The sequence below is a fragment of the Phoca vitulina genome, unplaced genomic scaffold, assembly GCF_004348235.1.
Source record: "Phoca vitulina isolate PV1807 unplaced genomic scaffold, GSC_HSeal_1.0 scaffold9, whole genome shotgun sequence".
Lineage (NCBI taxonomy): Eukaryota > Metazoa > Chordata > Mammalia > Carnivora > Phocidae > Phoca > Phoca vitulina.
Genome location: NW_022589712.1, coordinates 15,686,499 through 15,706,187, shown reverse-complemented (window position 1 = coordinate 15,706,187; position 19,689 = coordinate 15,686,499). Strand labels below are relative to the sequence as shown.

The following is a 19,689-nucleotide window of genomic DNA, read 5'->3' as shown; positions in this document are numbered from 1 at the left end:
GGAAGAAAAGTAAATAGAGAACTCACAGAATGGCTTTGATAAACTCTGTCTTTTTCATTCTCAGAGATGATTTTTCTTTCACTGCCTTTCTTCCTGCTTTTGTTCAGCTCTCTCGTCTTTGAAATATGTTCGGTTAGCAGCCCATCGTGGTTCGTGGGAATTTTCCATGGCTCCCAGCCTTCCCCCGCCCCTTCACTCCCTGCCTCCCCCTGTCAGTAAGAGGGCAGCCTCTGTTTTCACAGGTGGAACCAAGGCCTCACAGACACACCCCAGCGGCCCCGGCTGGGCTCGGAATAAAACCCCAACATTGCAACACATGTGGATAAATTCCCTTAGATAGGGCTACAGTCTGTTCTCACTGATAAAGGAAAACTATAGAAATGGCATTTAAAATGAAAATATCGACCGATTTTCTTTAATGAATTAAATCTAAAAGTTTTGATAATTCCTTTATATTGAGGTTGATTTGGTGTTTTGTTGTTGTTGTTGTTGTTTTTGCCTTTTTAGTAAGAATTACTCTAGCATTGTACCAAGAGTGAAAATTTTCTTTGCTTTTATTGTCTTAATACTTACCAGATTTTTAATATGTAAGCCAATTAAACAATGAGAAAGACTTAAAACAGAATTTGTAAAAATCAGAAGAACAAGTTTATTATTGTAGATATAAAAACGAGCTATAATGAACGTAAACCTTATGGGATTGTCCTTCCATACTACACAGGTCATTAATTTTTTTGATTTTTTTTTTTTTTTGCTTTCTTTAGATTTTTCTTGAAGTGATTGATTTCTCAATGGAGGAAAAAAAATAAATTTAAATAAGCCTCTTAGACCATTGGGGTTCAATTCTATTCTTTAAAAAATAAATATATATAAAATGCAAAATACTATCAAGTGAGGTAAATAGTTTACTTCATAGTCAGTGAGGCAGCTAATGAGTGCTTTATCAAAATTATAGTAGGAACTAATCAATCCTTATAGGTTTTTCTCCCTAGTTCAGCATTTAGTGTAGAATGACACTGTTGTAGAATATACCAGGAATTTGGTCCTTTGAGAGAGTGATGAAGGTGTTTTCTTTTTCTTCAAGAGAAGTTGCACACTGAATATGCAGTATTAATAAAAGCAGAATGGCTTCAGTGAGTCTTTAAATACCAAGACTCACCATCTTGGTTCATTCCTCCCTTTGTCTTTGAGAGTTTTAATTTGTTCTTCAATTTCTGTAGGGGACACCTGTCTTTGTGCATGCTGGCCCCTTTGCTAACATCGCCCACGGCAACTCTTCAGTGTTGGCTGATAAAATAGCCCTGAAACTGGTTGGTCAAGAAGGATTTGTAGGTAAGTCATTTCTGTTAAATTTAGTTGTAGAATATGGAAGAAATCTAAAAGTTGATGACTGAACAAGAGTGCTGTCCATTCTGACTCAAAATATATTCTTTTAGACCGACCTTTCAAAGATGGTCTCAATATTGGAAAAGCACTATGGTCTCGTCTATACTAGTAAAATGTTGTGTTTGAACTGTTGATTCAATGTCAAGTACCCATGGGTTTGCATATGAGCTCGGGCACTTGCTGCTAGAGTGATTTTGGACACATTTTAATGACCTCTGAGCCTCAGTCTTCTCATTTATAAAATGGTGACTACAATATTATAGCAAACCTTATAGAGTTATTGTGAAAACCGAATGAGATTATTTATTGATTCAGCCAATATTTATTGAGGACCTACTATGCACAAGGCATGCTACTCAGAGCTGGAGATACACAGTGAGGAAAACAGACCCAGCCCTGCCTTCATGGAGCATACTGCCTAATGCTGTATGTCATTAATAGAAGAAGTGCTCGTTAACTGTTAGCTGTTATTAGCAGTCGAAATCAGTTTGCTCTTCCTCAAATTGGAGTATGTTTTTGTGTCGAATGGAGGGGAGATTCCCAGCCATTAGACTTGGAAATTTTAATTGGTCGGACTTCAGACGTTGTGCTGCTGCAAAGGTGTCCTTTGGTGGCACCTGCTGGTTTTCGGTTTTCGATGGAAATTCCAGTCAGGAAGAGGGGGTAGCTGCCATAGAGTTTGCTCTGTCAGGGCTAGTCCCAGTCCCACCCGTGAGGTGGAAGCAACAAAGGGCAAACAAATAAGGATTCTTGGAATAACACCATCATTTGACATCAGACCACAGTGGCAGATTTTTCACATGCCACCAGGTAATTTCCACTCGCCACGTTCGTGCCTGTAATCATCAAGTCTAGCAGTTGCTTCTTTCACACTAATCATCAGCCTTGTAATCAAACTCAGAAGTGAGTTATTTTACTAGAAAAGATTCTACTGGGCTAAAGAACTTAGCACTGCACTTTTATGCTCAGCCATTATAAAGTTCACTCAGGGTTATTGGGACCGTTTTTAAGAATTCCCTTTAAAAAAAAAAAAAAAAAAAGAATTCCCTATAGACATGCAGTCAGGATCCAATGAGAATTTATGTAGTTCATTCCTCAAGGTCTGTATTGTATAGTTCTTGTGTACTTTGCTGCTTTGGTACGGAATCTACTATGAGAGTGGCTGGACATGCCATCTAAATGGATTTGCTCCATTGATCATAGCATAACTGTAGAGCTAATGGACCAGGAGTCTGGGAAGGGCAGGCACTGAAAAGTTGGGTGCTTATGTGAAGTGGTGGTTCTAATGCATCAACTCCACAAATGAAAGAGCTTCTAGAAGAAAACACTCTATTATGTGCTGACAGAGCTCTCTGCTCCTGTGCCAATCCTTACTTTGTCCATATACATTTACAGAATATGTGTTATCGTGGCAAAGCATCTTTAAAGGTATAGGCTGATGATGTATGCAAAACATACTGGCTTTCTGTGTGACCTTGGACCATCCATTAGCCTCTCTGGGAGGGTCCCTTGTAGACATTCTCATGTGAAAAAGGTGAAATGAGGAATTGCGTATGGATGGGCAGCCCTGACCCTGAGATCAAAGCTGTGGGATCATAACCCTACCTGGTAGTGTGACCTGAAGTAAGTTACCTAGCTTCTCTAGGGTTCAATTCCCTCCTTTCATAACTGCAGTATTTTAATGAGTAGTATCAAGTGAGAAATGGCTGCGTAAACCATGGCAAACCAGTCAAATGTCAGTGATTTTGCTAATGCTTTCTATGATCTCTTCTAGTCTTAAGAGGCTGTAGGTGGGGGAGGATTCAGTGACAGAAATCTGCCCACTGCCGGATGGGTTAGGGTGCTAGCTCTAGAGTCAGAGTAACTGGCTCTACTCCTTTCAAGTTGTGTGACATTAGGCAACTTAACCCTTCTTAGCCTCAGTTTCCTTATCTGTAGAATGGGGCTTTAAATAGAACCCTATTTAAACCCCCTAGGTTTGAATGAGGTTTGAATGAGACTGCTTGCTAGGTCCTGGCACAGCACCTGACACATGGCAAGACTCGGTGATAATTCTTAGCCACTTCTCATTATTACTCTCCCCATCATTGATCCTTGACTAATAAAGGTTAAATTTCCCCTTTTTCATTTAGGGTTTTGGGGTGGTTTTTCTTTTGTGGGGGGAGTGATTTTATTTTTAACTGTGGTAGAATACATCGAACAAAGTTTATCATTTTAACCATTTTTAAGCACACCATTCAGTAGTCAAATACTTTTGCATTGGTGTGCAACCATCACCACCATTCATCTTGCAAAACTGAAACTCTGTACCCATTAAACAATAACTCCCCACTCCCCATTCCCCCAGCCCCTGGCAACCACCCTTCTACTTTCTGTCTCTGAGTTTTTGACTATTCCTCATATTGGTATTTGTGCCCTCCTGTGACTGGCTTATTTCACGTAGCATAATATCCTCAGAGTTCACCCGTGTTGGATCATCTGTTCAAATTTCCTTGGTTTTCAAGGCTGAATAATGCTCCAATTTGTGTATGCCATGTTTTGTTTATCCACTCATCTGTCTGTGAACACTTGGGTTGCTTTCACCTTTCGGCTTTTGTGAATAATGCTGCTATGAACGTGGTACGCAAGTAACTCATGTTAGTTTTAATATAAATAAAGATCGTGCTTCATTATGTATAACTGTGACAGCAGTGACTTGCAAAATATGTGTAGACTCAAGACCCATGATGTTAAACTCTCACGAAGGAGGTACCCTAATGCCATGGCTGCACTGGAATGTGGGAAGCAAAGCCAAGGTGTTGAACTGTGGGAGCAGGGCATGATCAGAAAACAGTGCTCTTACCCCCCTTGCCTGGTCAAGCCTGGTCTGTGGGCTACATTGGATGAAATTTCAATTAATAGCTGGTTCCTCTAAACATTGTTTTAAATTCCTCTAATCACTTTCTGTCATAAGAATGGTCTCATTCTAATAAAAAATGTGGGTGTAGTCTTATATAAAATAACTCCAAATCTCATTCCAGTTTAAGTCTCTCCCATCTTGGGCCTGCATTTGGCTGATAATGAGAAGGGAACGGTAGCTTTTTCTCTGTCCCCCGTTACCGTGCTCTTAGTCTTGCCTCTGGCCCCTCTAGGGTTGAAGCTTGGACATTCGATGGTACCCATCCAGCCTCTTCCAGCAGAGGACCCACACTCTTGGCAGAAACCCTCTGGGCGGTATCCCTTTGAGAAAGTCCTACTGCTGATTCAGTACCTGATCTCCAGGCACCACAGACCTTTGACCTGTGACCTTACCATTGGTGAGAGTGCAGTTACAACTCTCACCTGAGTCTCTGCTCCGCTGCAGGGGCTGTTTCTCTTCAGCCTGCAGACTTGTAGTCATCCCCAACCCACCACTGTGCCCCTGCCTTAGAGGGACCTCCAGTTGTGCATTTAGAGCCTCACTCGTTAGCTCCGTATCCTTTCCACTGGGATGTGGGCAGTGGGATTCTGCACATTGATAACTTTCTTTGAAGAAATCCTTTCCTGGCTTCTAACTTGATCAACCCTTTGAAAACTCAAGGTAGCTGTTGGGCTCAAGGATACAGAATCTATTTTCAAATAATGTCTTTGCAAATGCTGCTAGGTTTAGCTTCACCCTTTAACATGAGAACAATTGACACTGTTTTGGGGCTTCAGACAAAAGTGAAACCAAAAGAGCCCCATTTTAACATCCTCCCACAGAAGTTAAATGCAGTAGACATAGGTTTATCTGAAGTCTGTGAGAGAATTTATGTCCTCAGAAAAGTCATTGTTTATAGAAGTCTGTGCCTCTTAAGATATAAAAAGCCCAAATCCAAAAGAAGATTGATAATTTGGGTTACGTTAAAAGATAAATTCTGTATGATAAAAGATATAGGATTTCAAAAACAAGTGACAGAGTAGGAGAAACCTTTGTAGAGGTAACAGACAAATGACTAACATTTGGAATATATATAAACCACCAAGAATTATGGATTGATTTTTTAAGACAAGTAATCCAATAGAAAAATGGGCAAAGGATTTGAAAGGGTAATTTACAGAAAAAGAGCACCCTGACAGAATTTCTGGGTCAAACTGAAAATGTGCAAACAATCTAGCAACTTCAGTTCTATGTCATACCTTGGAAAAGAAGTAACTGAAGATTTATTTAAGTCCTTTGAAATAATTTACTTCAGTACACATGTATTGAGCTTCTGCTGTTATGTCAAGTAATATACGGTGGGAGCTGGGAATGAGATACAGGACATGTTTCTTCGCCTCCAGTCATTTATAATGTGGTGTGAGGGATAAGCCCATAAACAGAACCTCAGTGGTAAGTGCAATGCACTTATGAGATTAAGTATCCTACTGATTAACGAAGAACCTTAAGAGATGATAGGCATCTCTTAGATAGAATTTTCCCAATACTATGGGTTTTGTGAGATATATTTAGTCTAATTTTTTGTTCTATCCCAACACACACAGGGAAGGAATTATTTTGTCTACTCTGCAATAATTATTCCAAGATAATGGGATCAATATTCCGTTTAGACTAAAAATAGAGTGAAGTTTATTTAATTACAGTTGACCCTTGAACAGTTTGATGGTTGGGGCACTGATCCCCATCCTGTGTAGTTGAAAATCCCCATATAACTTTTGACTCCCCCACAACTTAACTACTAATAGCCTACAGTTGATTAGAGCCCAATCAATGACATAAACAGTCAGTTAACACATATTTTGTATGTTATGTATATTATATACCGTAACCTTAAGATAAAGCAAGCTAGATAAAAGAAAATAGTATTTTTATTTTTTAAAGATTGATTTATTTATCGGGGAGGGGGGTAGAGGGAGAGAGAGAATCTCAAGCAGACTCCCCAGTGAGCGCAGAGCCGGACGTGGGGCTCCATCCCAGGACCCTGAGATCATGACCTGAACCAAAATCAAAAAAAGTCAGCTACTGAACCTACTGAGCCACCCAGGAGCCCCAAGAGAATATAGTATTAAGAAAATCATAAGGAAAAGAAAATACATTTACAGTACTATACTGTATTTATCAAAAAGAAAATCTGAGGGCGCCTGGGGGCCTCAGTCGGCTAAGCGTCTGCCTTCGGCTCAGGTCATGATCCCAGAGTCCAGGGAATGAGCCCCGCATCGGGCTCCCTGCTCAGCAGGGAGCCTGCTTCTCCCTCTCCTCCGCACTGTGCTGTCTCGCTCTCTCTGTCTCTCTCTCTCTCTAATAGATAAATAAATCTTAAAAATATATACACACACACACATATATATATATAAAGAAAGAAAATTTGTATATAAGTGGACCTATCCAGTTCATACCCATGTTGTTCAGTTAACTGTAATTGCACAAATTTGTCAGTCTAGACCAAAATAGCCCCTGAGAATTTGGGGGTAAAATGCTGTGGTCCCCGTGATAGCTATTTCTATTCCTCCTTTAGCCAACAGTCCTCATGGGAGTCCACTTAACCTCCATTCACTGCTGTAAAAGCAAACATTTCTTTGGCATCAAATCCTAATCATGTGTTATTTTTTTAAAAATAAGAAGAAAGAAAAGGAAAACAACATTGAGTTTCTAGGCTTTAATAAATTATCTCATTTTTAAACTATTTGTAAGGATTTCAAACTTACACATGATCCTTGGTTTTTTAAATTTGCTTTCTGTTTTCTTAATTTGGTTTGGATTCCCATTTCGAATGAATACCTTTCCTTCACTCTGGAATTCAGCGTACACTTGTACGCGTTTAAGCTAGGAGTTCTTAACTGGTAGCTACCAGCCACCCCTCCCGTGATTAAATACAGAATTCTATACGTACCTATATGGTTGGTTGGTTGTGTTTTTTTTTTCTTTTTTTAACAAGAGAAGGGCTCCATGACTCTCGTTAGATTTTTCAAAAGGGTCCATGATCCAAAAAAGATGAAGACCCAGGGTCTCCTCATAGCCTAAGGGATGCTGTGTGGCATTTCCCCATACTTCCTTTATAGTGACCTATACGAAGCTTTGGTGGCTTTTAACGTTCCACTTACATTTGACATTTAGCATCCTCTTCCAAAGTGCTGGGCAAGACGTTGCCTGAATTGAGTGTGAGTCTTCTCCTTGGCATCTGCAGAGAGCACCACTGACCTGCCCTGGGTTCTCCCCAGGCTGCCTGGGTACATAAGCAGAGCAGACTGTGGGTCAGGAGAAAATGTTAGACCAATGCCTGGTGGTTAAATCATGCACTGAGCTTCGCCCTGAACATTTCAGGATTAGGGTTTCGAGATCAGAATAAATAACCATGGTCATTCTAAGACAAACTGAGGGTGATTGGGACGCAAAGGCTCATTAATATTTTCATTACAAATGCTGCCATTTTCTGAGCGGTTCCCGAGCTGCAGACCTGTGTTCCAAACCAGCCGTCACCTGCATTCTCACCGAAGCCTGAAACAGTTCTGGGGGGTGGGGTTGTTATCCTCGTTTTTATAGATGACCCAACTGAAGCCTAGAGAGATTACAACACGTGTCCTCTGTCACCCAGCCAGTAAGTGGCAGAGGGTGCAACCTCAGGGCCCCCTCCTGCCAAAACCTGTGCAGACAGGTCAACTGACCACTGTGCCTACAGTGATTTTCTCGTTTCTCTTTAGCTGGTTCCCACCCACTCCCATGAAAAAACACCAAGTTTCAGATGACCTGTCTACAGGGGATGGCCACAACTTAAAATCGTACCAGTATAATTATAGTGTGCCGAACTGTAATAATGTCTGCCAACAGTGGTGGGATACTTTTGGGTTTTCTTTCATTTCTTTTTTTTTTTGTAAATTATTATTATTATTATTTTTAATTTTAATTCCAGTGTAGGGGCTTTTTTTCTTCGTCTTCTTTTCTCCTGACTACTTTAAGAGATGTTTCTCCCTAATACGGTACTAATTAGAAGGTTATCTTGTTGAGTCACAACATCTTACTGCTCCCCTTACTTATCCACTGTCCTTTTGCAAAACGTTTAAATCTTGCTCCTTGGGCTTCAGGAAACCCTGCTCGCAGCTTCAACCAGTCACCGGCTTGTTGTCTGTTTCCATTTTTTATTGCCATCAAATTTTAAATATCCTTTCATTTCAGTAGAAGAGAACCAGACCAAACTAAACATTCCTACAATTTCACCCACCCTTTAAAAAAATCTGACGTCAAGTGGTCTCCCAGCTTTCTAAGCTGGAATTCTCCCAGACCTCACTCTGTTTACATTATTTAGAAACACAGATCTCAGCCTAGGCTCTATTTTTGTTAGGATACTTCCAATTTTTTTTCCTCCAGTGATTGTATCCGTAATTAAATCAAGGACAAGAAGTACGGAGGTGTCTGTCACGTGCTAATCTTCGGGGAAACTACTCATCGCCAGTGGTGTTCTTTTTTTTTTTTTTTAAAGATTTTATTTATTTATTTGACAGAGAGAGAGAGACAGCGAGAGAGGGAACACAAGCAGGGGGAGTGGAGGAGGGAGAAGCAGGCTTCCCGCCGAGCAGGGAGCCCGATGCGGGGCTCCCATCTCAGGACCCTGGGATCATGACCTGAGCCGAAGGCAGACGCTTAACGACTGAGCCACCCAGGCGCCCCACCAGTGGTGTTCTTTAAGCCCGGTATTCAGAAGCCCAGTCAGAGAAGGTGGTTTTCACTATCCCAGGAGTTCTGACGTCTCTAATGTAGCTTGAGACCTGATCACATTCTCCCTCGTTCTCGGGGCTGGTCCTTATTCCACCCCACCTTTCTCTGCCCGTGCTTCTGTATAAAGTCACCCTTCCCTCTTTCATCAACTAGTCTTCTGCCCTTAAAAAACATAAGTGGGGAAAAAAAGGTGAAATATACTGAGTATACAGTTTCCAGGAAAATATGCAGATTAATATAATAAATGCCTGTATTCCCATCATTCACTGAGTTGTGTTAAAATCATAACATCGCTATGTGCGCTTTAGTTTGTTGTTTTGTTTTCTAAATAAAACATTCAACACAGAGTTGAGGTCCCTGTGAATCCCTCCCTGATCTCCTTCCCTTTTCTGCTTCTCTAGAGGAAGCCACTCTCCCAATTTAGGGATTATCATTTCCAGGCGTGGTTTATACTTTTATTCCATAAGTACGTATCCGCAAAAGATCTACAACAGAGATTCCTGGACCTTCTCCTTTCATGTAGTGTCTCAGCAGTTTTTTCCTAAGGCATATGAGGCCAACAGAAATACCTAACACATCTATTTATTAAGTAGTTAGGTCCAAACAACTTCATGGATATTTATGTCTTGACCACCTTAGTAGCTGCCTGAAAAAAAGAATACATACAAATTGAAAGGAAAGATATTATTTCATTTTTTTAAAATATTTTATTTATTTATTTGAGAGAGAGAGAGAGCACATGAGAGGGGGGAGGGTCAGAGGGAGAAGCAGACTCCCCGCCGAGCAGGGAGCCTGATGCGGGACTCAATCCAGGGACTCCAGGATCATGACCTGAGCCGAAGGCAGTCGCCCAATCAAGTGAGCCACCCAGGTGCCCGATATTATTTCATTTTTAAATAGCCACCATAACTTATTATTGAGATGTGTGTCTTTGTTGGGCACTGAACAACTTCTCGGTCCTTGAGATTGGTGGACGCTTCAAAGTTCATTTCCTGTTCCCCAGTGGCTTTCACACTGTTCGTGCTCTTACTGCAGCAACAGTCAAAAATTTGGCTTCACAAACATATGTCATTGAAAGAAGTGTAGGGCGATAAAGTGGAAACCAGGAACTACCTCAGAGTAGAACTTGCAGGGCTCAACAGATGTCAAGTATTACCGAGCTTCCCTCCAAATTTGAAAACACCCCATGGCTCCTCCAAGTTCAGTGCAGTGGCTCAGGACAGCCCAGCACATCAATTTGGGAACCGCAGATATGCAGCATGTTTCTGTAGCATTTTATAGGTTTGAAAATTTTATGCATTAATAAATCTTACTATCTGCATTGCGCTACAAGAGAGATCAGCCAACTTTTTCTATAGGCTTTGTGTGTCATAGCATCTCTGTGCAAGTATTCAGTTGCAAAAGGCAGCCACAGGGAGCCCCGAAAAATGCAGGAAGGAAGCCGTGTTCCAATAGATTGATTTATTCATAGACTCTGACATTTGAATTTCACCTAATTCTCACATGCAATGAAGTATTATTCCTCTTTTGGTTTTTTTTCCCAAACATTAAAAAATGTAAAAAAAAAAAAAAAAAATTAAAGACTATAAAAAAGTTGCAGGCCACCCAAAAGCAGAAGGCAGGCTATTTTTGTTCAAACTGACATTCCCGCATTTATCCGAGTAGCTGTGATCAAAGAAGCCTCATCCAACCCATAGTGAAGTCTTCCTTGGCATGAACATAGGCACATGCATTTGTGCGCTCTTCCTTCAGGGGCACTGAGATTCCTTTCTGGTGTTCTGTTGCAAATAATGCTACCGGGAACATTCTAGTTTGTATCTCTGAGAATACGAACACAAGTCTCCGTGCAGCAGTCTTCGAGGGTCTGTTCCCAGGAGTGAGGTGTTAGGTCTGAATATGACCACTTGGCCATTATGTGTTACAAGTATCTTCTCCTGTCCGTGCCTTGTCTTTTAAATGTGTTCATTGTACCTTTCTTTCTTTTTCCATCCTTTCTGTTCATGATTTCTGCTTTTGGAATCACAAAGATCATCGATATTGGCTTATAAAATGCTGCCTCTTACATGTAGGCCTCTAAATATCTCAAGATTTCTGTTCGTTTAGGGTGGCCCTTTTCCCGAAGTCATACCATTTGTGAAATTTTTTCCTCCTCGGTGACTTCTGGAGGTGGCTGTCAGCCCCAGCCCTTAAAAACAAACAAACAAAAAAGGGCCAAGCAGGTTCCATAGATTTAAATCAATCAGGAGCTCAGCTCCCCTCGTTCCATGCCCTGTTCAAGGCCGCTGCTGGTGGTGGGGCCTGCACTTGGAACTGCTCTCTAATCCACCTACTCTGGCCAAGTGAGGGTCTCCCTCCTATTCCGCCTCCCCAGGGAAGAGCAGCAACCAGTTAGATGGTCTCCGGCACTGCTTCCCAGCCGCAGAGCCCAGGCTTTCTGCAAGAAGGAGATCCACGCATCATCTCCTCCTCCCCCTGACTAGTCACCTCGTGATGCTGGACTTGCCTTGGCAGTGGTACCTGGTTTTTGGAGAATTGAAAAGCTATCCTACTGCCTCTTCTAATTCTATGTTGTCTAGTTCTGAACATTTGTCATAAACGGTCCCGTGGGCCTTTGAAAAGAAGGTTTACTTTTATGGCCTATTTACTTTTCTGTTTGACAAGATACTTTGAATAAAACTATCTTAACTTTTGCAATACTTTCAGTTCATCTATTTGATTATTATTTGTATTGCTGATATGGTCTCTAAATATAAATCAATCCAAAAGTGTTTTTGAGATAAGGAAGAAATAACTTTCACTATAGAAGATGTCAAAAACTTCAGGTCTTTATGATCTAGCTCAGCAAAAGAGTATGTGATGATACCAATTTTCTAGAATTGATTTGCAGAAGAAGAATACAAAACATTTATCCCCTTTCTTGTGGGAAAGTAGTTGAAGAGTTTTTAATTAGAAGCCTAGTTTCTGTTTGTCTTTTTCCATGGTGCACATGGGATAGTAAATTATGAGAAGTCATGCCCCCCCACCCCATTTCTCTGCCTCTCCACGAAGTGCCCACCATCCTGAATTTTGTGTATTGATGATAAGACTTTGTAGTTATTGCTGCCAGCTTACATATATTTTGTATGTATCAACTCTGTCATAAATTTTTTTAAAAAATTTAGAAACAGGATTTGTTAATTAACAATCACCAGATTTTACAACCTGATCTTTCAGAGTTTTGGTGGAATTAAGTTAGAGTAATATTAAGTTACACTAATATTTTTTGTTTCCTGTTTTGGCCGATAACAGTTTTTAGGTCATTTTCTGCTACATACACTGAAAATCAAGATAATGGAGATGATTTTCCATAGAGCAGCCAAATATATTAGATTGCCAGCTCCAGCTGCCTAGGTTTTTTATTTATTTTTTATTCAAGTAGAGTTAACATACAGTGTTGTATTAATTTCAGGTGTACAATATAGCGATTCAACAATTGTATGCGTTGCTCAGTGCTCCTCAAGATAAGTGCACTTCTTAATCCCCGTCACCCATTTAACCCATCTCCCCCCACTCTGGTAACCACCAGTTTGTTCTCTATAGTTAAGAGTCTGTTTCTTTGTCTTTTTTTTCCCCCTTTGTTTTGCTTCTTAAATTCCACTTATGAGTGAAATCATATGGTATTTGTCTTTCTCTGGCTTATTTCACTTAGCATTATACCCTCTAGGTCCATCCACTGTTGTTGCAAATGGCAAGATTTCATTCTTTTTTATGGCGGAGTAATATTGCACTGTATATATATCCCATCTTCTTTACCCATTCATCTATCGATGGACACTTGAGTTGCTTCCATTATCTTTGCAACTGTAAATAATGCTGTAGTAAACCTAGGGGTGCATGTATCTTTTCGATAAATAGCCAAAGAAAACTAAAACACTAATCCAGCTGCCTAGGTTTGAATTGCCCTCTGCCGTGTGCTGGACGTGTCCTTGGGTAGCTCACTTAACTTACCCAAATCACAGTTTCTCCAGTACCTATCACAAGGCTTATTCTGCGGATGACGTGCAGTAATGCTGGAAAAAGTACAGACCCAGACCCACATGGAACAGTGGATGCCAGCTACCATTTCTACCTTAAGATGCTAAGGATCTTTACTTTTTAGATAACTCTTCACAAATACTAATTCATTTTTCAAGTGAAGAATAGCTGTGTGAGTACACTTGATGAAACTCATAGAGGGATTTGAGTTCTGCCAGTGGGAAACACTGTTGCTTGTATCTCTTCTTATACAAAGGCATCCAGGACCATCCACACCAGGGATCTAAGAGATCTAAGGGAATTGGATTGCTTCAAATACCCTCCTTTCAGGTTAGGGAAATCCTTCTAGAAGGCCTTGTTCAAAATACTCTGTGGTTACCAGGGAGAATGCCGGATGCCCTGGAGCCCAGTGGATTCACAGGTGCATGATATCATTCCAGCATCTCCCTGTCTTGCCTAAGCCTTGCACTATGGAATGCAAAAGAGCTCAAGAAACTGAAACTCAAAAATTGTTGAGAAACAATGCAGAGAGTCTTTGCAATGGCATTAAACATGAAAATTAAAAACATACGGTCTGAAATTCAACTGGCATATTTAACATCTCAAATATACTCTGGTGCCAAAAGGGATGCTAATCAAAACATGAGGGATTCGGCTTCTTATTTGGGAAAGACCATCACTGCCAAGGGGAGAGAGGCAGGATGCAAATCATTTTGCAATCTGAAAAAATAGAGTAGCTAAGTCACGTAGGATATGCTACTTTTAACCGTCTTGCAGAGTCAATAGGTCCAATACTCTTGCTTTTATTTCCCGTTGCACTTGTGTAAGAATTTCACCTAGGGGAAATGTAAATATCTTGGGAACATCCCACATGTATGTAATATAAAACAAATACCTTTTGTTTGTTAAAGTAATATTCTAATCATTATAGAGGACTCAGAAACTTTTCATAAGAAGAAAATTCAAGTCCTATCCAGTATGTCCATACAGATATTTCACATTTTGTTCTAATCCTGCCCTTCTTCTATGCAGGCTTCCTTGTAAAGGACGTTGTAATCCTACTGAGATGAGTTACTCACTTCTGTCTATTTATGTAGACCTTGTAGAGTCTATAGGTCCAACGCTCTTCTGAAAAAAAGCCATTCTCCAAACTGTTTCTCTCTTTCCGCTGCGCCCACCCCCACCGTTCCCCACCGTGTAATCTCTTATTGGGGAATCTTCTTTCCGACGTTCTGCTGGTCAGTTCTGAGCTTCATCCTGCTCAGCTCTTAGCCACATCGGGTGGGGCTTCTCTCCTCTTCCTTAAAGCTCTTTCTAAATGTCAGCCTCTCCTGGCTCTCCTCCCAGCTGCTGTTTCCAGGGCCGTCCCTTTGTGGGAGCGCCCCATCTGTATACAGCTGTATCCCTAGCTTCTCCATAAAAAGCCATTAAATGTCTTCCCAATTCAGAGAACTTTATAGAGGCAGGGAAGGGAACAGTTCATAACTTTTTCATCACTATTTCAATTACATTAGAAGATGTTCCGAGTGGTCAGGTGTTTGCACACATCTGTAAGACTGAGTGCACAGGATAGGCATGAATGCAGAAGGATTAGGTGTTCTTGGCCACTCAGATGTCACAAGTGGTTATTGGCATTGGTGACATGATCTTCTGAAAAAGCACACAACTCGTGGCAAAGTTAAGGCTAACCTTTCTTCAGTGTTCACTGTTGTTTGCATTCCTTGAAAAAAGGGCATATATTGATAGCTTGAAAAAATACTATATTTCTATGTAAAACAAACTAGGGGGAAGGTTCTAGCCCCCTATAATCATAAGCAGGTTTTTCAACTACAAGAGTGTCTGGAGGGAAGATCCTGTGGGCAGGGGACAAATTTCTGTGGGACCACCCTGCATGTTGCAAGATGTCCAGCATCCTGGCCCCACCCACAACTCCTCCCACTCACTAGGAGAACCAGATAGACCCCCAGGTGGTACCCCTCTGTTGGGCACTGACAATCCTTCTGCACCTCTGTTCTTTCATCTGTAAAGCCAGGGAAAACCATGATCTAAAGCACATAGAGAAGTTCCTGGCATGGATAAGTGTTTACTCCTAGGGACAAGAGTTTACCTTCCTTGAGGACCTGCTGTGTGCTGGGCACCCTCCTGGGGGCTTTATAGGTGTTATATATGTTCATATGTTTTATAACAACCCTAGGAGATAGTTACCAGGATAACCTCCTGTTCTAGGAGAGGAAATGGAGCATCAGGGTGAATTATTAGTTTGTCTGAAGGCAAACAGGTAGTGCAATGAGGATCAGGGATTTGAACCTAAGTCCTTGGCCCCAGAGCCTTTGCTCTTCCCACTGTGCCTTACTGTTTCCTCAGTGGTCGCTGTCATTCCATATCATCATCATAGGGCCTATGCAGAGCTCCTAATGGGCACTAAATGTTTTTTGAATGAAAAATTATTAATACACATGAGTTGGCTGAATGACTTACCTGCTGGTAAATGTGTCCGAATTTCCACTAGGCTTTTAATGGTGAATATGGACATATTTGCCAGGTAGTTTGTTGAAGCGGTATTTAAATAAAGAGCAATTAAATAAAAAGAGTAAAATGTTTGGGGAAAGTTTTGAAAGAAGTTTTGAACTTTAGGAATATCTAACCTAACCTCAACTGTTTACATTTACAAAATGCCAATTTATTTTCAATGAGATATCTAGCCTATCCCTCGTTAAGATTTATGCATATTCTGGGGCGCCTGAGTGGCTCAGTCCTTAAGCGTCTGCCTTCTGCTCCGGTCATGATCCCGGGGTCCTGGGATCGAGCCCTGCATCGGGCTACCTGCTCGGCGGGAAGCCTGCTTCTCCCTCTTCTACTCCCCGTGCTTGTGTTCTCTCTCTTGCTGTGTCTCTCTCTGTCAAATAAATAAAATAAAATCTTAAAAAAAAAAAAAGATTTATGCATATTCTAAACAATGTTCCTAATGTAATTGTTCTTACCATCATAAAACGTGGAGTTAAAGTAGACCTTTATCATGTTTTATGGAGATTAGTACTATGAAAGTTAACATAAAATGATTTTAAAATGTGATCAAGATTAAACTTGAGGTTTGAAATTCACAAAATGCAAGGCTTTTTAAGGAGGTTGTTAAGATCCAGTGTTCAGTGAATGACTTCTAAATTTCCATTGTGTGACTGTTATTTTACCCTATCTTGGCTGAGAACTTTCAACCTAAAAAGAGTCAAATTACCCTTACCTAATATGTGAATTGTAGTTTAGAAAATTATAATTCCATGAGGTTGTTTTAAACTTGTAGCAATGTTTGGTATAATTACAATATTGTACTGTTCTTATTCGAAGAAAGCAGAATTTCTGGCAAGGAATATTAGGAAACTGGTAACTGTTAAAGGAACAGTGGAGCCTTTTGTGGACCTCTTTACATCTTTTGGGGGGCAGAGAAAGAAACATTAATTATTAGTGTTTTCTAAAACCCTCCTCTCTTACCAGATTCAACCATAAAGTTGTTTGGGTTTTTTTTTTAAAGATTTTATTTATTTATTTGACAGAGAGAGAGAGATCACAAGTAGGCAGACAGGCAGGCAGAGGGAGAGGGAGAAGCAGGCTCCCTGCCCGATGTGGGGCTCCATCCCAGGACCCTGGGATCATGACCTGAGCCGAAGGCAGATGCTTAACCATCTGAGCCACCCAGGCGTCCCAACCATAAAGTTGTTTTATCTATTAATACTTTGGGGGGTTTTTTGTGGTTTTTTAAAAGATTTTATTTATTTAGAAAGAGAGAACGACAGACCACAAGCAGGGAGAGGGAGAAGCAGGCTCTCTACTGAGGGCTTCCAGAATGATATTGTAGAATTACTGTTGCCAGGACTCCCATGAAGATGGTGTTTCTTTCCACCCCCACCTCCCTCACATAAGTCATTCCCGCTTCCCGAAGGGGAATAGTTGGGGGGGTGGGGAGGGCAAGAGTCCTATCCAAGGGTGCTCCCTCCCTAGGAAAAGGCTCTGTCAGCAGGTAAAAATGTGGGTGCTGTAAGACCTGCAAGACTATCTCCGTGTATTTCCACAAACACAAGATCACAGAAATACAATGTCGAGTGAAAAAGCAGGTTGTGGGATTGTAAGTATGGTCTAACATGTTCATAAGATACAAAAATAGCACTGTCTTTTGTTTATGCCTTTGTATGTATGTACAAGTAGGAATGCAAGACCTGGATAAGCACCAAGTTAGTAAGAGTTTCCCTCTGGGGATGTGGGGGAGGAGGAGCTCAACTGGGGGCCCAGGCATGGGAGATGGCGGGGGGACCTCAGCTCTCTCTATGTTGTTTACCTTCTTTGTAAAAGGAAAATAGGCAATTGTGGCAAAATGTTAATGTTCGTTAGTTATGCACTGGGAGAAGGGTGGAGAGGAAATTCAGGTCTGTAATTTAGGACAGAGGCTGAGACCAGAGCCTCTGATTGGCAGTCCTCATTAGAATGTGGTCAAGTATTTAGCATTTTTGAGCTAAATCTAGATGTTAATAGTCATGCTTAGAGGGTCAGGGCTTTACATTACTTTCTAGTGGAAGTGATGGATGAATGCCAATAGCTGATGTAGTCAGGCCGGCCCAGCCAGGTGGTAAGGCTTCCTCTACACACTGAACTGGGAGAAACCGAGGCTGCGTGCGCTGCTTTCCAGGGGCATCAAGGATGGCTTATTCGTCCACGAAGTGCTCCTTATTCCACACTGAGATGTTCAGTTATATTCGAATGAATGAGGTTCTTGGAAAATTTTCCATATTTTCGGGGCACTTGGGTGGCTCAGTCGGTTAAGCGTCTACCTTCGGCTCAGGTCAAGATCCTGGGGTCCTGGGGTGCTTGGGTGGCTCAGTCGTTAAGCGTCTGCCTTCAGCTCAGGTCATGGTCCCAGGGTCCTGGGATCGAGCCCCGCATTGGGCTCCCTGCTCAGCGGGAAGCCTGCTTCTCCCTCTCCCACTCCCCCTGCTTGTGTTCCCTCTCTCGCTGTCTCTCTATCTCTCTCTGTCAAAATAAATAAATAAAATCTTAAAAAAAAAAGATCCTTGGATCCTGGGATCAAGCCCGCATCAGGGTCCCTGCTCAGCGGGAGTCTCCTTGTCCCTCTCCCCTTCCCCCTCCCCCCTGCTCATGCTCTCTCTCAAATGAATAAATAAAATCCTTTAAAAAATGTCCATATTTTCAAGTGTTGAGGCACACGAACATTCTGAATGTCAAACACCAACAATCTGAGTACCTTCTCTTGATTTCCCCCCATCTTGTTTAGTCCTTTTTTGTTTTATAAAATTGCATGAATGCTTTGGTTGAGTGTGGATTTTTATTACTTTTTAGGGTTAGGCAATAATTTAATGATGTAACTTCTAAAAATATTCAAAACAACTACAAAAACAGTTTTTTGCCTCCAAAAAGCATTTCTTGGTTTAGCACATAACACACACAAAGGAGATAGCATTGAGAGCAAGAACCGTTCTTGAAGTCAGATGAGCAGGAAACCCTTTGGAGTTCCACACGTATAGCCTATCCTTCTGCATACTGGCATACATACTTGTTCCTGCTTTCCTGCCTGAATTCTGGAGCTTGTGATCAGACCCTCTTCTAACAGTTACTTTGCATCGCATAGCTGTGGGGAATTTATGGGCACATCTCAACCTCTAAAATTTCAGCTCTTTCATCAGCAAAACTTTAAACAAATCTCACACATCTTTTCTAAATTAGAAATGTAACCTTGACCGCAGTCCCAGAGTTACTATTGTGCACAGAAAGGAAACACTGCGTAATGTTGAAATAATGTGCAAACTGAAATGATAGAAATGAAAAATGCTTTAATGTTTCTGAATAGGCTTTGTTTTCACAAATGCATCAGTTATAATTAGGTTCACCCACAAATAACAGCAACAGCGAAAGAAAGGGGCCCAAAGCAAATGCAAGTTTATTTCTCTGTCACATAAAAGAAATCCAGTCGACTGGAATGGCAGCTCCTCAATCATCAGGGGCTCTATGCTACCTAGTAGTCCAAGATGGTTACCCAAGCCCCTGCCATCACATCTGTATCCCAGCCAACAGGAAGAAGGAAGAAAGGCACACACCCTTTTTAGGAGCCTTCCTGGAAGTTACACCCTACACTTCTGTTAATTAATCACCTTAGTCAGACTTAACTACAGCCAAGCCATACTTAGCTACAAGAGAAGCTAAGACACTTTCTGATTCTACATGGTCTCCTTCAAAGAGAAAGGTGGGTTGATAACCCACTGTCAGCATGACATAGCTCCAGAGGTTTTCCAAACATATATAGTTGAGTTAATGCCACATCACCCATGTCACCATCTCCTTTCTGACAGCACCTGCCAGGTGGCCAGGCTGGGTGGAGGAGAGGCAGACTTCTGGCTTCTCTACATAACCATGCTTAGGATTATCTTTAAGTCAGCCAAACCGACCGGCTCACTTTCATTCTTAAGTACATCACAGATCATTTTTGAAGAAGAGTTTAGAACATGGCCAAAAGTAAGACCGGTTTTATAAATCATGACTCCTTATAAGGGAATATTATATAATAAAATATTATCTGGCAGATGTTAATATCTGCCATAATGAAGCCTTGTATAAACGCTTACCTTTGCCAGTATAACAAT

General features: G+C 41.2%; 1 protein-coding gene across 2 annotated transcripts in view; it reads left to right on the top strand.

Moving 5' to 3' along the window:
• MTHFD1L (methylenetetrahydrofolate dehydrogenase (NADP+ dependent) 1 like) overlaps positions 1-19,689 on the top strand; it is a 182,811-nt gene that overhangs the window by 78,544 nt on the left and 84,578 nt on the right. For both annotated transcript variants that reach the window (XM_032407668.1, XM_032407667.1), the window contains one exon: positions 1,221-1,332. In XM_032407668.1, coding sequence (XP_032263559.1) covers positions 1,221-1,332 — 112 coding nt within the window. The remainder of the gene's footprint in view (positions 1-1,220; positions 1,333-19,689) is intronic.